Source organism: Tasmannia lanceolata, unplaced genomic scaffold (assembly GCF_043159265.1).
Source record: "Tasmannia lanceolata isolate RefF3 unplaced genomic scaffold, GAP_Taslan_0.1 ptg000008l, whole genome shotgun sequence".
Classification (NCBI taxonomy): domain Eukaryota; kingdom Viridiplantae; phylum Streptophyta; class Magnoliopsida; order Canellales; family Winteraceae; genus Tasmannia; species Tasmannia lanceolata.
Genome location: NW_027518685.1, coordinates 18,593,081 through 18,612,314, shown reverse-complemented (window position 1 = coordinate 18,612,314; position 19,234 = coordinate 18,593,081). Strand labels below are relative to the sequence as shown.

The window sequence follows — 19,234 nt, the reverse complement described above, 5'->3', positions numbered from 1 at the left end:
ATCCCTCTCCCATATTTCTTGCTAAATCAGTGGATCTTCAAAAATCACTTTTGGACACTTCTATAATTGACACAATCCTTTTTATATATAGTTGGATCTTCCCGAGTTTTTATATGGTGTAAGCCCTTATAGTCCCTTATTTTTCAGAAAGTACTATAGGGACCACACTATAGGATGATCCAAACTGTCCATGTGATGGGCCGCAACCTAAATAGGTTGTGCCCAAAAACTCATATCTATAGGATGTTCCCAACCCTCCGATCTATAGAGAAACTTCATATTATGGAAACCACTATAGATCGGAGGGCTAGGATCATCCTATGGAAATGAGTTTTAGGGCACAACCTATTTACATTGTGTTCCATCACATGAACGGTTTGGATAATCCTTTGATGTGGTCTGTACAATACTTTTTGAAAATACGGGTCTTTAAGGGCTTACACCATATAAAATCTGGGATCTTCCCAATATGAGATTTCTGCATATTTGTCAAATTTCCTTGTATTATTGGGTCTTCCCAAAAAAGTCTACACATATTTATTCTTCAAACAATTCCAAATTTTTTGAAGCGCCATTTTAAACATTAAAAAAGCCCAAATAATTTTTAAAAATGCATGCCTTTTTCAATTTATTACTAATTTTTCAAAAGGAAGATGGTAAATTCACCTCCTTCAAGGATAAATTCGCCACCTGGTGGCTGGTTTGGCCTCTCACTCCATGAAAAGTAAATTCTTTAGATCGTTGAACAAGGTAAGCCCCACCCATACTTATTACACTCTCTGTCTTCTCTCTTTGAACACGAACCTTTAGTAAATGAATTGTTTAGGTCTTTGAAGAAGTTGGACACAGTAAAAAAGTGTATTATTTAAAAAAAAAAACTTGGGTCTCACTTTGATCGAAAATACCAAACGTCCATTTGTTGGGACCCAATGTAAATAGGCCTTGCCCAAAAATTATCTCCCTAGGATGATACTAAATTACTAACTTTTCGATCCATAGAGATTTATATATGGTTTCTTCATTTTAGATTGATGATTAGGATCATCCTATGGAGATGCTTTTTGGGCACAACCTATTTACATTGAGGCTCAACAAGTGATCACTTTGGATCTTCGAACAAAGTGTCGACAATGAATTTTCTAGAAAATACGCGTTACATTGATGCATTCACATCGCCGCCATATCATAGTGGTACTGGTGTATATTGAGTCTGTTCATAGGTGAGCATATATTTTGAAAAATACAATAAAACCCACTTTTTTTGAAGATCCAAACCATTCAGTTGTTGGGCCCAATGTTACTAGATTGTGCCACAAAAATCATCTTCATTGGATGATCCTAACCCTCTAATCTATAGATAATAAACTATACATAAAGAAATGTCTATAGATCGAAGAGTTAGGATTATCCAAAGGACATGATTTTCTTAGTACGATGTTTTTACGTTTGGGCCTAACAACTGAATGGTTTAGATCGTTGAACAATGTGTCCCCAATGCATTTTTAATAAAAAATATTCACACCTACATACAGACACCATATAACGTAAATTTATTAGAAAATTCATTGTGGACCATGTTATTCAAATATCCAAACCGTTCACTTGACGAGCCATGCACAAAGTAAATAGGCTTTTTCCCAAAAATATCATATGAATATCTCCATATGATGATCCTAACTCTCCAATCTGTAGAGGCTGATTGGAGGTTTTGGATCATCCTATATATGGAGATGATTTTATGGGCAAGGCCGATTTACATCGGGGCCCAAAAAATGAACAGTTAGGATCTTCGAACCAGGTCGGCTGAAGTGATTTCTTTTTAAAAATACACTTTTTATGGTGTCCGCCTTTTTTAAAGACTTAAACCATTCATTGCTGTGCCCTACCACAAATAGAGAAGAGAGGGAGTAGTGCTTTAATAAATAGAAGAGAGGGGGTGGGGTGTTAGAATATGTCAGATCCACCGTTGGATTAGATGTAGATCTCACCGTTAGATCTTCTTGTGGGAGATTAGGCAAGTTGGTTAATGAGGCAATCCACTAGAATAGGGAGCTAGATTTAATTAGTAAGTATATTAGATTAGAATATTCCATCATTATTCTAATCTCTTTCTATGTTTATCATGTATGTGCTCAATATAAGCACACCTTGAGCTCTATTGTAAATCATCCAAGATTAGTGAGAATCTCCAAAATTCTTCGTGGGGGGCGGCTACCTTGCTCGAAGACTGCCAATGAGTGTTGTACCGGTTGTGGGCTTTTCCAAATCAAAGCCGAATATTCCAAATTGAATGCAAATTTGTTGAGTAATTCACCAATTTTTTATGTATTACTTGTAAATCTCATGACCAATTTATTGCATATTATTATATATAGAAGAGGTGCTATTTAACCATATATACTTCAACAATAACCACTAGGTGCATAGAGCAGTTAGATCAACCGTGGCTATAGATTCTACACATGGGAAGATGTTTGAGCAATCAAGAGCTCTGAACTTGTAGAACGTCATGAGACAACACGAGTGGTCTTGGTCCAATGCCGCTCAAACATCCCATTCATTCATAAGACAAAGTATGAAAGCAAAACCAATGGTTCAACTTTGTTTGCCGAACCCTTAAAGAAGCTTGATGGATCAAGGACCTAGAATTATCCCCTTAAAGAAGCTTGATGGATCAAGGACCTAGAATTATCTTATCAAGGTATTATCCACATGGCATTTGGCTGGACTGATGTTGCCGGTCCAACCATGGGGTCCACACATGGGATCTAATCGCATTAGTAGTCTCATGAGCGGGTCCCATCGAGTGTCTGTCAGGACTCAGGAAGGAGCTCCTTGAATTTTACCATTAAGAATGGCTACGATATTCGCACTGCCATGTTTTAATATATGCACAAGCTCAGCTTATCTTTGCACTTTTAATTGGCTTGTGAGAGCCTTTGAGGAACTGTAATAACCTTTGACAGCTCTTTAAATAATAAAAGACAAGATGAGTTAGTGCAGTTATTAAAACATAGTTGTGCTGTTAACATTTTCCTTGAGTAATACAAACAATGAACTTGCTTATTTAGAAAATTTTAAATACAAACAATGAACTTCCTTGTGCTGTTGACATTTTCCTTGAGTAATACAAACAATGAACTTGCCTATAATAGCTTTCCTAGCTGCTGGTGGAGAACTTGGACTTTAAAGAATCAACAACGTTCTTGCCCAGTTGGAAGGCCTTGGCGAGAACATCATTGGAGATTGGCGGTGTTGATCCGAAGACGGAATTTGCTATGGGTACAATACCGGGGTTCTGACTGCTTAGGCCGGCGATGGCAATGGCATTTGTCTGGCCAACGTTGAATTGGAAGTGAATGAGGCCTATGGGGGACACAAACACATCACCCTTGTTAAGGACCTTGGAAATGAGGCGATTTTCAGGGTCGGAGGTGACGAAACCAGCGTAGAGGGTGCCCTCTATGACTACCAAGATCTCACTGGTCCATGGGTGTGTGTGGGGAGGGATGAGCCCATTTAGAGCATAGTCTATGCGAACTATGGAGATTCCGAGAGTGTTGAGACCTGCTATTTGGGCAACGGTCACTAGGTTCGCATTGGACCCAAGTTGGTTTGTTGTGTTGCTAGGCATGTCAAGACCTGATGAAAAGAAGAAATCTCCTGCTTGAGCGAGCTTTGGGTCCTTGCAAACCTTGCCATTAACAAACACTGCAAAGAAAAAAATGTAGACAGAAGAACATCCAAGCAAAAGTACCAAATTAGAACAAACGGGTGATCATAAAATATAAAGTTACTTATGAATATGGGGCAACTTGGACCCGTCTCAACACAAGCACGATATGGGTTCGACCAAATTTCGGCTCTGGTTGGTTTCAATTAGGGTTGGGAAAAGCCAACACAATTTCATTTTGCATTGGGTTAGGGTTGAGGTCTTGGGCAACCCAACCTGACCCGAACCCATCCTCGTCCTCTAATTTTAAAATTTCAAAATCTCAGGGTTATGTTTTCTTGGGTTCTTTGTATTGCTTCTATGTTTGACCCGAAGCCAAGCCGACTCAACCCGACCCAGTTTGGAAAAGATGAATTAGACGGGTTCGGTTAGAATCGAGAGGTTTAGAGATGGGTTGGGTTAGAGCTGACCCTCCCCGATATGAGGCTCGGATTAGGTCGGGTTGGGGTTAGGGAATGCTACCTCAGGCTGTGCTAGGGGAGTTACTCATTGAGCAAATAGAACTTCGTCGATTAAGTTTTGAAAAAGAAGTAAAAAAAATAGGGAAATGATATTCCTGCCCCACCCCCCTTTCACAGATAAAATCCCCCGCTTTAACATTATCTGTTAACTTTCAAATGTCAGGCAAGCTGTTCGTTTAAGATTATTGCAGCTGATTGTGACTCTAAAACCAATTATTGGGCTCAAAATTGCATTTAATTTTGAGCCAGTAATTGGTTTTGGACCGGCAATTATTTAACATAATCTTAAACGAACAGGGCCTAAATAGATGTTGAAAATCTCTCACAATAGATGTTGAAAATCTCTCACAGATGAGGGCTAAGTGGGCGGTCATCATCGCTGGTCTTGTAGATCGTCACGACGCTAGTAGTACCAAAATTACCTCATCCATTAGATTAATTGCCTTAAGTGCCCAATTTAGGGAAATGATATCCCCCACTTTAAATGGATAAAATCCCCCCTTTAAGGTTTCTGTGAGATTGGTTCACTTCTTGAGGATAAATTCACCATCTTCAACGTTTTTCATTGCCTTTAGAACTTAACGAATAACGTTAAACGGGGGGGTGGGGATGTTAAACGGGGGGATGGGGGGGATTTTATCTGTCGGATGGGGGATAATATCATTCCCCGCTATTTATCCCAAAACAGCCATCCTTTTTATTGCAACGTGAACAAAAATGGGGGTACATTTGTCTTTTTATTGAAAATGGAGCTCAAGTGCGGCCATTAAGTAATTGTTGTAATGCATATGAAGACTTGAACCCGTTTTCCCCTACTTTGCTTGTAGCAAAATGACGAAAATAATGGGACTTTGTGTTTTGTGTTTTCCGACATCTGATATGAGAATGGATTTCAGTAAATAATGCATTTAACAGATCAATGATATATTTAAGCCGTAATTTAATTAGTAGACTGTATCAATATTGTCTTAGGACCACCAGGTCAATAATGATAACTAATTAGTCATCTTCTTATTTTATAATGTTCTTTTGCTCGAACTAGTCGCATTGTTTACTTGACGTTGTCGATGTGACCTGGAAAACTATCTTGCGAAGTTGCCTATGTTATCCCTAATACTAAAGTGTCACATCAACAAAACTAATTAAATTATGATAATTTGGGATTTGCTAGGGACCATCACAGAAGGCATTTCGCGGACAGGCTGTTGCTTGAGAACGCAACCACGCGTATGAATTAAATGAAAAAGACAAAATCTGAGCCTATGTGGCTGCTCTCTAATGCTAGAGTCCGTCCGCAAAATGCCTTCTGCGATGGTCCCTAGCAAATCCCTAATAATGTTAAAGACATGGTCAGTAAAAGAAAAATATTTTAATCTTTTTTTTAAATAGTTAAATTTTATTGATAAAAACAAACCACAACTGATGTAGTCATGGGAACATAGAAACAAGACCAATAAAATAATGATACAAGGACACTAGCCCTTCTCAATGAGGGAGAATATCAAAGACTTCTATCGTCGATCTGGACACTCATGTTTGAGCTAAACGATCAGCCTCTTCATTTGCCGACCTCTTGATATCTTGGAAACAAACCAAGTAACTCTCCATCCGGTCCAAGATCTTATCAAAGAACTCTAAAAATCCCCATGGATGAGGAGAACTACCATTTAACCACCAGATAACATTAATCACCCTCGACTAAGAGATTATCCACCTCTCTTCTCACCAAAAGTCTTATCTCCAGTAAAATTGCCCTCACTTCCACCTTATTTGAATCTTTGATTCTAATCAAACTGGAGAAGGCCCATCTAGTAAGGCCATTCTCATCTCCAAGAATGCCTCCTATGCCTGAGGGCTCCTGGTTTCCTAAGTTAGAACCGTTAAAACTAACCTCCAACCACGCTAAGTCAGGTGAGTTGCGCAACGATCTCCTCACGGACCCTTCAAATGGCGTATATCCTTCCGACACCAATTGATGTCTGAGGTCGAAAATAGATTGAAAGAACAGAGAACTTCAGCCCAAGAAACGACTAAGGATTTGATCTCAAAGAAAGAAGAGACAGTACTTTTGACCGCATTCTTGAAAGTGTGCATTTGATGCAAGGCTTGGCATCATTTTCCTTCTCATCTCTAGCGTGTGGGCCATGGCTAGTTTGGCAAACTACTTTGCATTGTATTGGAGAATAAGACAGCTTAGTGGCTTAAAAGGGGCAATTGGGCTATCGTCGTGGGGATTTTCTAAAAATAAATTTTCATTTGCAAGTGGCTATAAAAGCCCATTTCGATTCATTTTCCAGGGAGAACTCTAGATTGTCTTTTGTTTTGAAATTTGGGGTTCTATCACTCTTGCCCTTGGAGGGAAACTCGAATTCGGAGAAATTTTCTCTCGAGTTCGTCCAAGAAAAGGAGCGTTTGAGCTGGAATCTAAGTTCTGCTTCTTCCTTGTTTGTTTTCAGCCGTGTGATTTCTAAGGTTTTGAAGTTTCTACCAAGATTCCTTTCAGCTTTAACTGGTAAGAGTTTCATGATCGAGAAGCTTTAATTCATGGCATTATTTTGTGCTGCATGGGGAACTTCAGATCAAATTACAAAAAATCATCAAGAGGTTTCATGGGTCTGAGAAAAACTCAAATCAACAGAAACTTGAAATGTGTTCGTTGAATTTGAAATTTGATTAGTTCATCATTGAGCTTGGAGATTGATATCATGTTGTGCCGATTTCTGGATGAAACTAATGCTGAGAATTGACCGTTGAGATATGCCATTTTATGAATTTTTCTTTGAAAATTTTGAGTAACAGAGGGCTTCTAAGGAATATGAAGCATCCTGCTTATGAATGTGGTTGTGATTTCTTTTGAGGATTCCAGCTACAAGCTCTGAGTTGTTCAGCATTGAGTACATTCTTCTCATAATCCAATTAGGCTTCTTGACTAATGAAAGTGAAAGAATACTCATAAATTCTAGGAAGCTTTTAGTTTGCTTTCCAGGGATTGACTTAGTGACATAATTTCAGACCTTTATTCAACTAGTTGATCATCTTTGTTTGAAGCTTCTGCAACCACTTGCTACAATTACTTCTACTGCAAAACCCACTTCACCAGCATTTCTCTTTCCAAAGAACCCAAATAGTGGCCACAAGAGACCGATTCCATAAAGTCGTGCTCTTGCTAGGACATGGAGAAAATAAAATTCTATTTTTATCTTAATTAGCACTATCTAGAAAGCCGACACAATATGAAGGCGTCCTTATCTAGTGGTGTAACTAGCCCAACCCAAACCTGACAAGTTTAACTCAATTTTACTTAGGTTGGGTTGGCCTTCACTTGGGTCAGGATACGCAAAATCTAATCTGATATAACCCTGGGTTAGCTTACCGTTGAGAGAGAGAGTCAACTACTCCAAAAGTTTAAGCTATTGCAAAAGGCGTTATTTGATCTTGAGCACTACTAGCAAAACGGGAATCTGTTTTGTTAAAAAGAAATCCGGGATCAATTATTGGTGCCACGTTCACAAAAAAGGCAATAAAGAGAGCTCGAATCCTGATGAAACACAATTAATACAGTGGGAATGACCAAATTGTTAAAGTATAAAAGATAAATAATGCCTTTGTCCAACAGCTTAAGCTTCTGGAGAAGTTGGTAAGTTAACATGGTATCAGAGCTAAAGTTCTCGAGTTCAAATCTCCCGGATAGCAAAAATCCACATGCGATGGTCGGCCCAAAGTGGGACCACATATGTCATGTGTTTGCCAAGTGAGCCACACTTGCGGGGGAGTGTTACAGTATAAAAGATAAATAACGCCTTTCGGTTAAAGTATAAAAGATAAATAACGCCTTTCTCCAATAGCTTAAGCTTCTGAAGAAGTTGGTAAGTAAACACAAATTAACAGTGATTTCCACTGTTGCCTTTATTTTCTAGACGGGATTCTGTTTTCAAAGTGTTTTCCTTTGATCTTTTATACTTCACTCCCCCTCAAGTGTGGCCCCTTCTTTTAGGGTTAGCATACATGTGGCACATATGGCCCCTCTTTTGGGTTGGCCATTACATGTGGATTTTTAATATCAAGGAGTTTTGAACTCGAGACCTTTGCTATGGTAGACCCATACCATGTGAAAGAACCAATTACTCCTTAATATCAAGGAGTTTTGAACTCAGGACCTTTGCTATGGTAGACTCATACCATGTGAAAGAACCAATTACTCCAACAACTTACGGTTTTAGTGTAATTGGTCGTGAGAGAGAGAGAGAGAGAGAGAGAGAGAGAGAGAGAGAGAGAGAGAGAGAGAGAGAGTACTAAATTATTTTCTCCTTTATTGTAATTAATTGTATAGGGAATACAAAATACAAACTTGTAGTTTGTTTATTTAAATAGAAACAACCAATATAGTTGATAAATTAATTTTGTCTGACTTTCGTGAGTTATCTAGTTGTTCATCTTGAACAGAGCCTGGAGATGATCAACTAAACTCCTGTCCACTTGAAATGCCTTTGCTAGAACATCATCTGAAATGGAGGGGTTGGAGCCAAAGACAGCATTGGCTATGGTTATGACACCTGGGTTCTGGCTGCTCAGAGCAGCAATGGCGACCGCATTTGTCTTACCCACGTTGAATTGGAAGTGAATGAGGCCTATGGGAAACACAAACACATCACCCTTATTTAGGACCTTTGATATGAGCCGATTTTGTCCATTTGCAAGGTTGGAGGTGACGAACCCAACGTAAAGGGTGCCCTCCTGGACTACAATCATCTCAGTGGCCCTCGGGTGCGTGTGGGGAGGGTTTAGTCCATAGGGTGCGAAGTCAATGCGAGCCATGGAGATGCCAAGAGTGTTGAGACCTGGTATTTGGGCCACATTCACTTGGGTCACATTGGACCCAACTCGGTTTTCTGTGTTTCCTGGCATGTCAAGCCCTGCCTTGAAGAAATCGGAGGCCTGAGCGAGCATTGGGTCCTTGCAAACCTTGCCATTAACGAACACTGCCATGGAGAAATTTACACACAAAATCAGCAAAGCAAGCACAAACATATGTGGTTATTTACTATTAACTTACTTATAAAAGGTAAATTTGGAAATAAGGAAGTAAATGCATACCAGGTGACATATTGTCAGCAACACAGAAGTCCTGTAGAGGACTGGGATCGGAGGCAAAGGTAAAAGATGCCAAGGAAAGGAGTACAAATACAAGGATAGGTGAAGCCATCTCTGTTCTCTGAATCTAGAGGAGGTGAGGATGAAATTCAAGTGTTTTGATGGTAGAAGCATAGAAAGGGTGCATATATATAGGAGAGAGGGAGAGAGGTAGAGAGGAGTTCATTGAAATGGTCATGTTAATACCTAGTCATTTTAATATTTTAAGCAACTCTCAGTCTCTAACAAGTAACAACTACACCCACCAACTATTCTCTATCTCTAGACTTTGGGTGCAATGAAAAGACGGAGTCATTGCCTAAATTACATGTAATTAAGTCCTTAGATTGCAGCCCTCTTTGTGAATATTTGGTTTTACCAAAGTAAATGGTAACGTGAGGATCTCTCCTAGCTTAAAGGCATAACACATATTATCCGACTAAATAGAGTTAGAAAATCTTACACCGCCATCTGTAGAAGCGAATATGATAGAAGGGATAAGGGACAGTCATCATCGCTGATCTTGTACAACATCACGAGACTAGGTATACCAAAATGACCTCATCCATTAAATTTAGTTGCGTAATTTATCTCAAATGTAGCCCTCTTTTTTTGCCAGTGTAGCAAAACAGGGGTACGTTTGTCGTTTTAATAAAATTCAGCTGAAGTCCAGTAATTAAGAAATTGTCATAACGCATATGACACCAGCAAGGGCTGTTAGACGGATAAAATAGGCTGTGCCCCAAAATATCATTTCCATAGGATGATCCTATCCTTCGATCTAAAGAGAAACTGCAAATTATGGAAACCTCTATAGATTGGAGGGTTCCGATCATTCAGTGGAAATGATTTTGGGGCACAAACTATTTACGTTGTGGCCCATCAAAGGGATGGTTAGGATCATCCTATGGTGTGGGTCGTACAGTCCATTTTGAAATATACTTTGATGGGCCCAGTAAAAAAGGCATTTCCCTAAAAATCATCTCTATATTGGAATATATACGTTTAAAAATAGAGTGGGTTCCACCTTGTTCAAATATTTAACTCATCTCCATTCGATGGTCCTAACTCTTCAATCTATAGAGATTTCTATATGGCATAGTTTATCATATCTATATATCCAAGGGTTAGGAGTCAGAGTCCAGTAACACTAGGCCCAATTGTCCGCCCCGCCCATATTTTTCAAAATGAAGTGTACTGTCCACACCATAGGATAATCCAAGCCGTCCACTTGATGAGCCACAATGTAAATAGGTTGTGGCCCAAAAAATCATTTCCATAAGATGATCACAACCCTCCGATCTATAGAGGTTTCCATAATATGTAGTTTCTCTTTAGATTGGAGGGCTAGGATTATCTTATGGAAATGACTTTATGGGATACAAGCTATTTACGATGCCACCCATGAAATGAACAGTTTGTATCATCCTATGGTGTGGGCCATACAGTTCATTTTGAAAACCATGGGTGGGGCCTACCTTGCTCAAAGATTGAAACAAATTAATTGTTGGGCCCCCCAACCGTTGATGTTGTGACTTGTGAGAGAGACCGGATTGTAGTAATGCCATACCACAATAGGGGGCACAGTACCAGCAAGTGAGCAAAACCTACTTTGTTTGCATCCATATGGATTTCAGTAAATAATGTATTTAACAGATTAATGATGTATTTAAGGTGTAGAGTGGATAGATTATCTTGTGGACAACCAGGACAAAAATGATATTTAATTAGTCATCTTGATTAGAGTCGTAGTTAATCAGCATTATCTTGAGGACCACCAGGTCAATAATGGTAACTAATTAGTCATCTTGCTTTTTATAATTAATTTCTTTAGCTCGAACTAGTCGGCTCTTTTACTTGACGTGGTAGTTGTGACCTGGAAAACTACCCTGCGAAGTTGCCTATATTCTTCCTAATCTTAACGTGTTAAATCAACAAAGCTGATTAAATTAGGGATTTGCTAGTGTCCATCGTAGAAGGCATTTTGCAGATGGCCTGTTGCATATCAGGGCACCCACATCATGAATGAAGACAAAATCTGATGAAAAGTGCATCATGAATCAAGACAAAATCAATCCCATCCGTGAAATGCCTTCTGAGATGGACGGTAGCAAATCCCATTAAATTATGATAAATTTAATTACATGTTCAATTCAAGAAAAATCATTTAGATCTCAGTATTATCTAGCAGGTGAAACGATATGAAGGCACACAAAACGGGGAAGGCTCTATGCAACAAACATCAAGTATACATCGCATAACCCATTCATGAACAAAATGAAAGTAAATCTCCGCGTGTTTGATGTGTATGAAAGACATGATTAGCGATAAGGTAAATGGAACGAATATTGTCCTACCAAGGTGAGGAGATTGTTTCTAATATCAGTTACTTCATCTGATAGATAATTTTCATGCAAGTTACACATGTGCTAAGGTGGTACTTGATGTAAAAATTATGTGTTGCATTACAATTACTGGTCGTTTCACTTGATCGATTGATGATTTTATGCAAGGATGTGCATTAGATAATGTATAATTGATAAGACACTAGTGTTTGGGGCTTCTACACAGATTTTAATGTACTCGAACAATTAATCATGACACGTAGCATGGTCCATCAATGCTTCTTAATAGATTCTGATTGTAGAATCACATTTATGCACAATTTATGCCAGTATTGAGTTGGAGTAGTCAGAGATATACAGTGGGACACAGTGCATGTATAAGTTTATTATAAACAATTAAGTCCCTATGAGACAAGTTTGTATCCAGGTGGACGTCACAGTGTGTATGAAACTTTCACTAGTCTACAATATGTCTTGGCACGAGCCATAATTATTTAGTCTCTCGCAAGTATTGTGAGGATGAGATCTCTCGTGGGTTAGCTACTAGTTATCTTCCACAAGTTTAGCGGGATGAGATCTCTCAATAGTTAGTGAGGATGTGGTCGTTCACAGGTTTAATGAGGACATGATCTCCCACAGGTTTAGTGGGGATTTGGTCTCCCACAAGTTTAGTGGGGACTTGGTTTGCTGCAGGTTTAGTGGGGGATGTACCTTGACAGTGTAGGACTTGCTTGCTAGTTCCATTGTGGCAGTGAACCAGATACAGTGTACCAGTTACAATACACCAGATACAATATACTAGATACAGTATACTCGTTACAATATGCCGGTTACAGTACACCCGTTACAGTACATTAGTTTTTTTTTTTTTTTTTTTGAAATGGCAAATATATTATATAAAAGAGAGAGAGACAGGGGGCCCAAGATGGACCACACCCAAGGAAACAAGGAGCATAAAAGAAAAGGAAAAGAAAATTACAACTCACAGGGGAAGATAATCAAACCATTCAAGAGCCGAACACCTAACCCCGTGCCTAGCCAACGAATTTGCCTCCCCATTGGCCGATCTCCGCACATGCTTAAAAACAATTGACGATCCCGAGATAAGATCATCAATTTCGTCAAATATAGAGGAAAATCTCCAGGGCGGAGACACCCCACCCATGAGCCACCGAGTCACATTTAAAGAATCACTCTCCACAATAGTTTTATCCAACATCTCACCATTTAATCCTTTAATACCATAAAAAAACAACCTCTGAATTTTAACCTCCGAAGCATCACATGACCCAATAGGCCCAGAGTAAGCCCACTCAACATCACAACGGTCATTGCGACATAAGCTGCCAACCCCGGCCGGGCCGGGATTACCAGAACAAGCTCCCACCTCTGCACAATTTGATTCCTCCTCTCACTGCTAAAGCAAACTTCCCTCCAACCCTCCCATAAGACAAATGCTGATACAAAGCGGAACGATGGATGACATCTCACCCAAGATACAGCAAGGGCAATAACTCTCATATAAAGCCAATGCAGAGATTTAGCAATCCCCTCAAAAATTCTGGAATTCCTCTATTTCCAAATAACCCACAATGTAGCAAGCAAACAAATATTCCACAAGATTTTTCCATTCCTTCGCCAAGGCACAAAACTCCATTGGAGTAGCAAGTCCGGAATAGATAATGAAAGAACCTAAGAAATACCAAACCTCAAGAATAGAAGACTCCAAATTTGGCGTCTGAATGAGCAAGCAGTGCATGAATAAATGATCCATAGATTCTCCATTCTCAAGGCATAGAGGGCAGTGGTCAATAAGCATCATACCACGTTTTCTTAGAAAGTTAATCGTTTGAATCCGATCATGACATACCGCCCATCCAAAGATACAAACTCAAGACGGACAGTGAAATTTCCAAACCTTGGCATAATCTGGGGATACACTGCAGGGCACAAGACTGATATAGAAAGATTTGACAGAAAAGACACCAGAAGAATCCGCGATCCATATTCTTTTATCCACACCACTCCTCTTGATATAGCACTTCTCAATAAGCTCCTGAAAACGAGATGCCGACTCTAACTCCCAATCAAAGAATTTCTTCTTGATACAGTACATTAGTTATGGTATGCTAGTTACATTTGCCCGTTATTCAGTAATTCATGATATTGTTGAGATTAACTGCTTATATGTATGAGATTTTCTTCAAATGGCAAGGACATTTATTTATTCATGCATGATTTATCTATTATATGAGAATTGTCTACCACTGGGCGTTAACTCATTCTGTATTATATATTTATAGGTTGCGAACAATAGGAGATCATTTATCTCGCGGTTCAAGGAGTCAGAAGGACGGATTCTAGAATTCATGCCAGTGGTTTATTAAAGGACAGAACGGACTTCAATTATTCTTGTTTACTTTATTCAAGGCAGTCCAGGTTTGACAGTTGATTAGTTTCTGTAGTGGACTCCTATTTATTGTAGTTACTAGATTTATTTATGAGATTGTTGGTTTTTAGTTATGCTCTATGTATTGCATGTTTATCAGAATTCATGGATATATGCACACATGCGTGGATCAATGTCTCACGTGTGCTATTCTGTTTGAGGTATATTCAGGCTTGTTCTTAGAGGAATTCTGATGCGGACGGAAATCACCAAGAATAGTTCGGTTCATTGGCGTGAAAAGTTTTAGGTTTTATATATGTTATTTAGATGGACGGCTATGATTAGTTGCTTGGGTATTAAGTTCGTTTTTAGGATTTCTTTTATTATAAATATATGTTATGTAACCATTGTAAGGGATTTTGATTATTGAAAGAAATTTGCCTTTAGGCTTTTGAGTTCTTTTGAAAACGTTTGGTGGCTTGGATTAGCACCTGCAGGAGTATTTTCTAGTTTCACTCTGAGAAATTCGACTTCGACAGGATTAAAGTAAATCACATCCCCTATGATGGCGATCGAAGTATTTTATTCCCTACGACGGTGATCGAATGATCCCTTTTTATTCTTTATTTTATCAATCTTGCATCCACTGCTATGCAACGAATAGCATCTGGATTTTTGGACTGCATCAAATTCTTAAAGTAAAAGCTCGTTGGATCCTAATATCCCTTGCGAAATGTAACTTTTGTCAGGATATCAAAGATCACCATTGGATTATAACTAAGGATTGAATCTTTATTTCTATAATTAAAGTTTTCAAAGAAGTTTACTTTAAATTTAAGGGGAAACTACTTCATCTAATTGGTAGGAAATTTAAATTTGCATTCATCTCCAAAAAGAGATATCTTATAGTAGAATTGAGCAGTGAAACAGGCTGCTAAAGATATTCATAAATTCTCCTTGAACAGAGAATTTATATGGTGGCCGACCGTCATACACGAAGGGCAGAGAGAGAAAAGCTCTCCCCCTTGATTTTGATTCAGGTCAAACCCCCTTTTTTTACTTTCCCCTTGATAAAAAATCAAGGTAACCAAGGGGGTTGATATTTTCTCTCCGCCCTTTACATGTAAAGGGCGGCCACCATATAATTTCTCCCTTGAACAAAAGCGAATCTACAAGTAGAACTAAAATCCAATTATAGGTTACCCATTGGAAAAACAAGCCCACTCTCAAATTCAGCATTTGACTATCACCATTAGGTTTGGATCCTTTAAGTCAATGCCTATCTGATAATATTAATATTGGATAAAAGATATTTTTGGTCGTTGAATGCGGATAATCAAAAGCCACATCCACACCAATGACATCAAAAAGTTACATAATATATATTATTACTTGGGAAGTGATATATTTGCCCCCTTTTATTCCTAGGTACACCCCTCTCTATTGTATTTATGACTAAAGTTTTAACACCTTTGTCTTTTTATAAAAATAGCTGCTTGGAACATAAGAACCCGTTTTCCCCAAAAAAGATATACAAAATCGCGACAAGTGAGCAAAACGAAATTAAATATTATAACAATGTCCTGGCGACTTTGCTTGTAGCAAAATGACGAAAATAAGCAGCCATAGTGCTTTCCTTCTAGAAAAGAATGATTTCATGCCACTATTTTCATCCCTATAGATTTCAGTAAATAATGTATTTAACATATTAATACTGTAATTAAGGCCTAGAGCATTGACATTATCTTGAGCACCACCAGGTCAATGACGATAATTAATTAGTGACGCAGTCCAAATCGTAGTGATGATTAGTTTCTATTTTACTTGCATGAGATTTCTTTTCTAGAATCCCTCCTAATCTTAAAAAAAGTGTGGATGAAATATGTGAGGGGACTTTTGATATGATTATGAAATTAATAAATTGAAGAGACACGTCCGTTCTTGGAGTTTTCTTCCTTTTCTCTCTATTTTGCTATCATAGGGCTACGATTTCTAATTCTTGTGATTTATTTTTCGCACTTCCGTTGTATGCGACTGCATCAATTAGTCATCCTACAATTTTATAAAGTTCTTTCGCTTGAACTAGTCTTCATTTTTACTTGGCAGGATAATTGTGATCGCAAAACTACCTATGAAGTTGCCTGTATTCTCCCTAATCCTAACTTGTTACATCAACAAAATTTATTAAGTTGTGATAATTTTAAGAGGAATGATAGAATGAAGGGTGCGCAAGAATCAGCTTCAAGGGCGCATCTAATGGTTGATTTCAGCAAGTCAAAGCCAGAAAAAGTGCCTGGCAGAGTGAAAAGTGGAAACATGTGGTAAATGATAGAACCTACATAAGGACTTCATGAATAACAAGATTAAAGGTGATCGGTTGCACGGTGTTACACTCAAAAGTATGCTTATTGACATATACATCATAGTATCTAATGTACGGGTTCCCTGCAGGCAGTTGTCTAGTTTTTGGGTCCGAACTGGCCCTGGAGATAATCGATTACTTTCTTATCAAGTTGGAAGGCCTTTGAGAGAACATCATCGGAGATGGGCGGTGTCGATCCAAAGATGGAATTTGCTATGACTATGATACCTGGGTTCTGGCTGTTGAAAGCGCCAAAGGCGACCGCATTCGTCTTGCCAGTATTCCATAGGAAGTGAATAAGGCCAATAGGGAACACAAACACGTCCCCCTTATTAAGGACCTTGGATATCAAGCGATTCTCAGGGGTGGAGGTCACAAAACCAACAAGGAGGGTGCCCTCCAGAGCTACAACCATCTCAGTGGCCCGAGGATGCGTGTGGGGATCGATGAGACCATTGGGTGCAAAGTCTAAGCGAACCATGGAGACGCCAAGAGTGTTGAGACCTGGTATCTGGTCCACATTGACGGGGGTACCGCTGGACCCAATTGGGTTCGATGTGTTGCCCGGTTTGTCGAGTCCTGCGAAGAAGAAATCATCAGCTGTCGCGAGTTTTGGGTCCTTGCAAACCTTGCCATTGATGAACAATGCAAAGGAAAAGCATAGAGAGAGATCACCCAAGCAATGAAATTGAGTTTAAGGTAAACATGTGATTATGGTGCAAAGGTTGGTAGCAGCAGAATTTTTGTCAGCCACACAAAAGTCCTGTAGAGAATCGGCATCAGAGGCAAAGGTTAGAGACACAGCCGAGGAAAGGAGGAGTACAAGTACAATGAGGGGAGTAGCCATCTCCATTCTAACAATCTAAGGAAGAATATTGGGGTCTAGTGATTATGGTGTAAGGCAGAAGCATAGAAAGGGAACACATATATAGAGAGTGTATGTGTTAAGGAGAAATAGACGTCAATCAAGTTAAGAAAGAAATTGAATGACATGAATCCCTCTCCCATATTTCTTGCTAAATCAGTGGATCTTCAAAATCACTTTTGGACACTCCCAAAATTTGACAAAATCCTTTCATATATAGTTGGATCTTCCCGAGTATTTAGTAAGCCCTTGTAGTCCCTTATTTGTCAGAAAGTATTGTACGGACCATGACGTAAATAGGTTGTGGCCAAAGAATCATTTCTATAGGATGTTACCAACCCTCCGATCTATAGAGAAACTGCATATTATGGAAACCACTATAGATCGGAGGGCTAGGATCATCCTATGAAAATTTTCTTAATAAAATCGTATCCATGGTTTTAAATTTCCACCGAAACCGAAATTTACCGAATTTCATTTTTCGCCATTTACCGAATTTCGGTCCGAAATTTCAATTAAATGCCATTATTTTTTTATTTTTTAAAAAGTGTTACAAAATTTCGGCAGAAATTTCGGCCCTGAATTTCGAACCAAATTACCAAATTTCGGACCGAAATTTTGGTTTTCGGTGGGGTCCGAAACGGTTACCGAAACTGAAATTTTAAACCATGATCGTATCTAGAAGAATCATCCCAAAATTTTCTTAATTAGCAATAGGGCCATAAATAGCTCAAATTTTGTCTTTTACCCATTTCACCCTTTCTTATATTATCCTTACAAATCCCTAAAATCTCTCCATCTATCAAATAGCTTTAATCGTTTGAAATCTCTCTCTCTCTCTCTCCATTACTAAAGTAACACTAAATCGGATAATTGTACGGCTTACACCATAGATGATCCAAATCGTCTATTTGCTTCCATAGGATGATCCCAATCCTCCTTATCTATAGAGGTTTCCATAATATGTAGTTTCTCTATAAATTGGAGGGCTAGGATCATCATATGAAAATGATTTTTCAATTAAAAGAGAGTGAGATAGAGTTGCCAAAAAAAAAGCTGAGAATCGTATAGGGTAGAAAAAGAGTGATTTTCATTTTAATGTTGTCTTTGTTGATGGAGAGGGATTTTAGAAATTAGTACACTATTTATAACTAAGGTGATATAAGAAAGGGTAAAATGGGTAAAGGAAAAAATTAAAGGCTATTTATGGCATAAGACATTACTATTGGTAATCAAGAAAAGTTTAGGGGATTCTTGTAGATAAGTTTTTATCTAGGGGGTTGCCGTCAAGACGAAGTTGAATTAATCTCCTGCAATTTCTCAAATGTTTCAAGATGGGACCAACGAAGTGGTTGTTATCTGCAGTGAAGTATTTTAGAGTTGCACTTCTACATATCTGTTCTGGTAAATAGCCAGAGAGGCTGTTGTTACTTAAATTGAGGAGGAGCAATTGTGTTAGATTCGAAATTTCCTGAGGCACTGGACCAAAGAATTGATTTTCACATAGGCGTAGATGTGTAAGTTTACTCAAATTACCCAAAGAGTGATTGAACCATAAAGATTGTTAGTCTCCAATTTTAGCACAAGCAAATTCTCCAGACTTCCAATCTCTTGGGGAATACTTCCAGAAATGTTATTCTCATAGAGAGACAAGTTGGTAAGCTTCGTGTTCCCTAGAGAGGGCGGGATGGAACCTGTTAGAAGGTTCGCCGACATGTCTAGCTTAACCAGTGTTTGTAGATTCCCTATTTCATGAGGGATAGAACCCGAAATTCGATTTTTGTGAACACTTAAGTTGGAAATTTTGGTCAGTTTCCAAGAGAGGATGAAATGGAACCTGTTAGAAGATTTTCAGACAAGTCTAGCTCAATCAAATTCTTAAGATTACCCATATAATGATCTAGAAGGTCCTCTTCTTGAAAGTCTAGCTCAATCAAATTCTTAAGATT

General features: G+C 38.6%; 2 protein-coding genes and 1 pseudogene across 2 annotated transcripts; all 3 read right to left on the bottom strand.

Annotated features, from left to right (window-relative positions):
• Positions 1–3,160: 3,160 nt before the first annotated feature.
• On the bottom strand, positions 3,161–6,340 carry LOC143882786 (putative germin-like protein 2-3). Its single transcript, XM_077386202.1, has 3 exons — positions 6,261–6,340; positions 5,887–6,173; positions 3,161–3,711 (listed from the first exon to the last, which is right to left on the bottom strand). The coding sequence occupies exons 1-3, from the start codon at positions 6,338–6,340 to the stop codon at positions 3,161–3,163; spliced, it is 918 nt and encodes a 305-aa protein (XP_077242317.1).
• Positions 6,341–8,484: 2,144 nt separating this feature from the next.
• Positions 8,485–9,432, bottom strand: LOC143883361 (germin-like protein 8-2). Its single transcript, XM_077386720.1, has 2 exons — positions 9,289–9,432; positions 8,485–9,173 (listed from the first exon to the last, which is right to left on the bottom strand). The coding sequence occupies exons 1-2, from the start codon at positions 9,395–9,397 to the stop codon at positions 8,617–8,619; spliced, it is 666 nt and encodes a 221-aa protein (XP_077242835.1). The 5' UTR covers positions 9,398–9,432; the 3' UTR covers positions 8,485–8,616.
• Positions 9,433–16,517: 7,085 nt separating this feature from the next.
• LOC143882785 (putative germin-like protein subfamily 1 member 12 pseudogene) lies at positions 16,518–19,001 on the bottom strand (annotated as a pseudogene).
• Between the last annotated feature and the right edge of the window lie 233 nt (positions 19,002–19,234).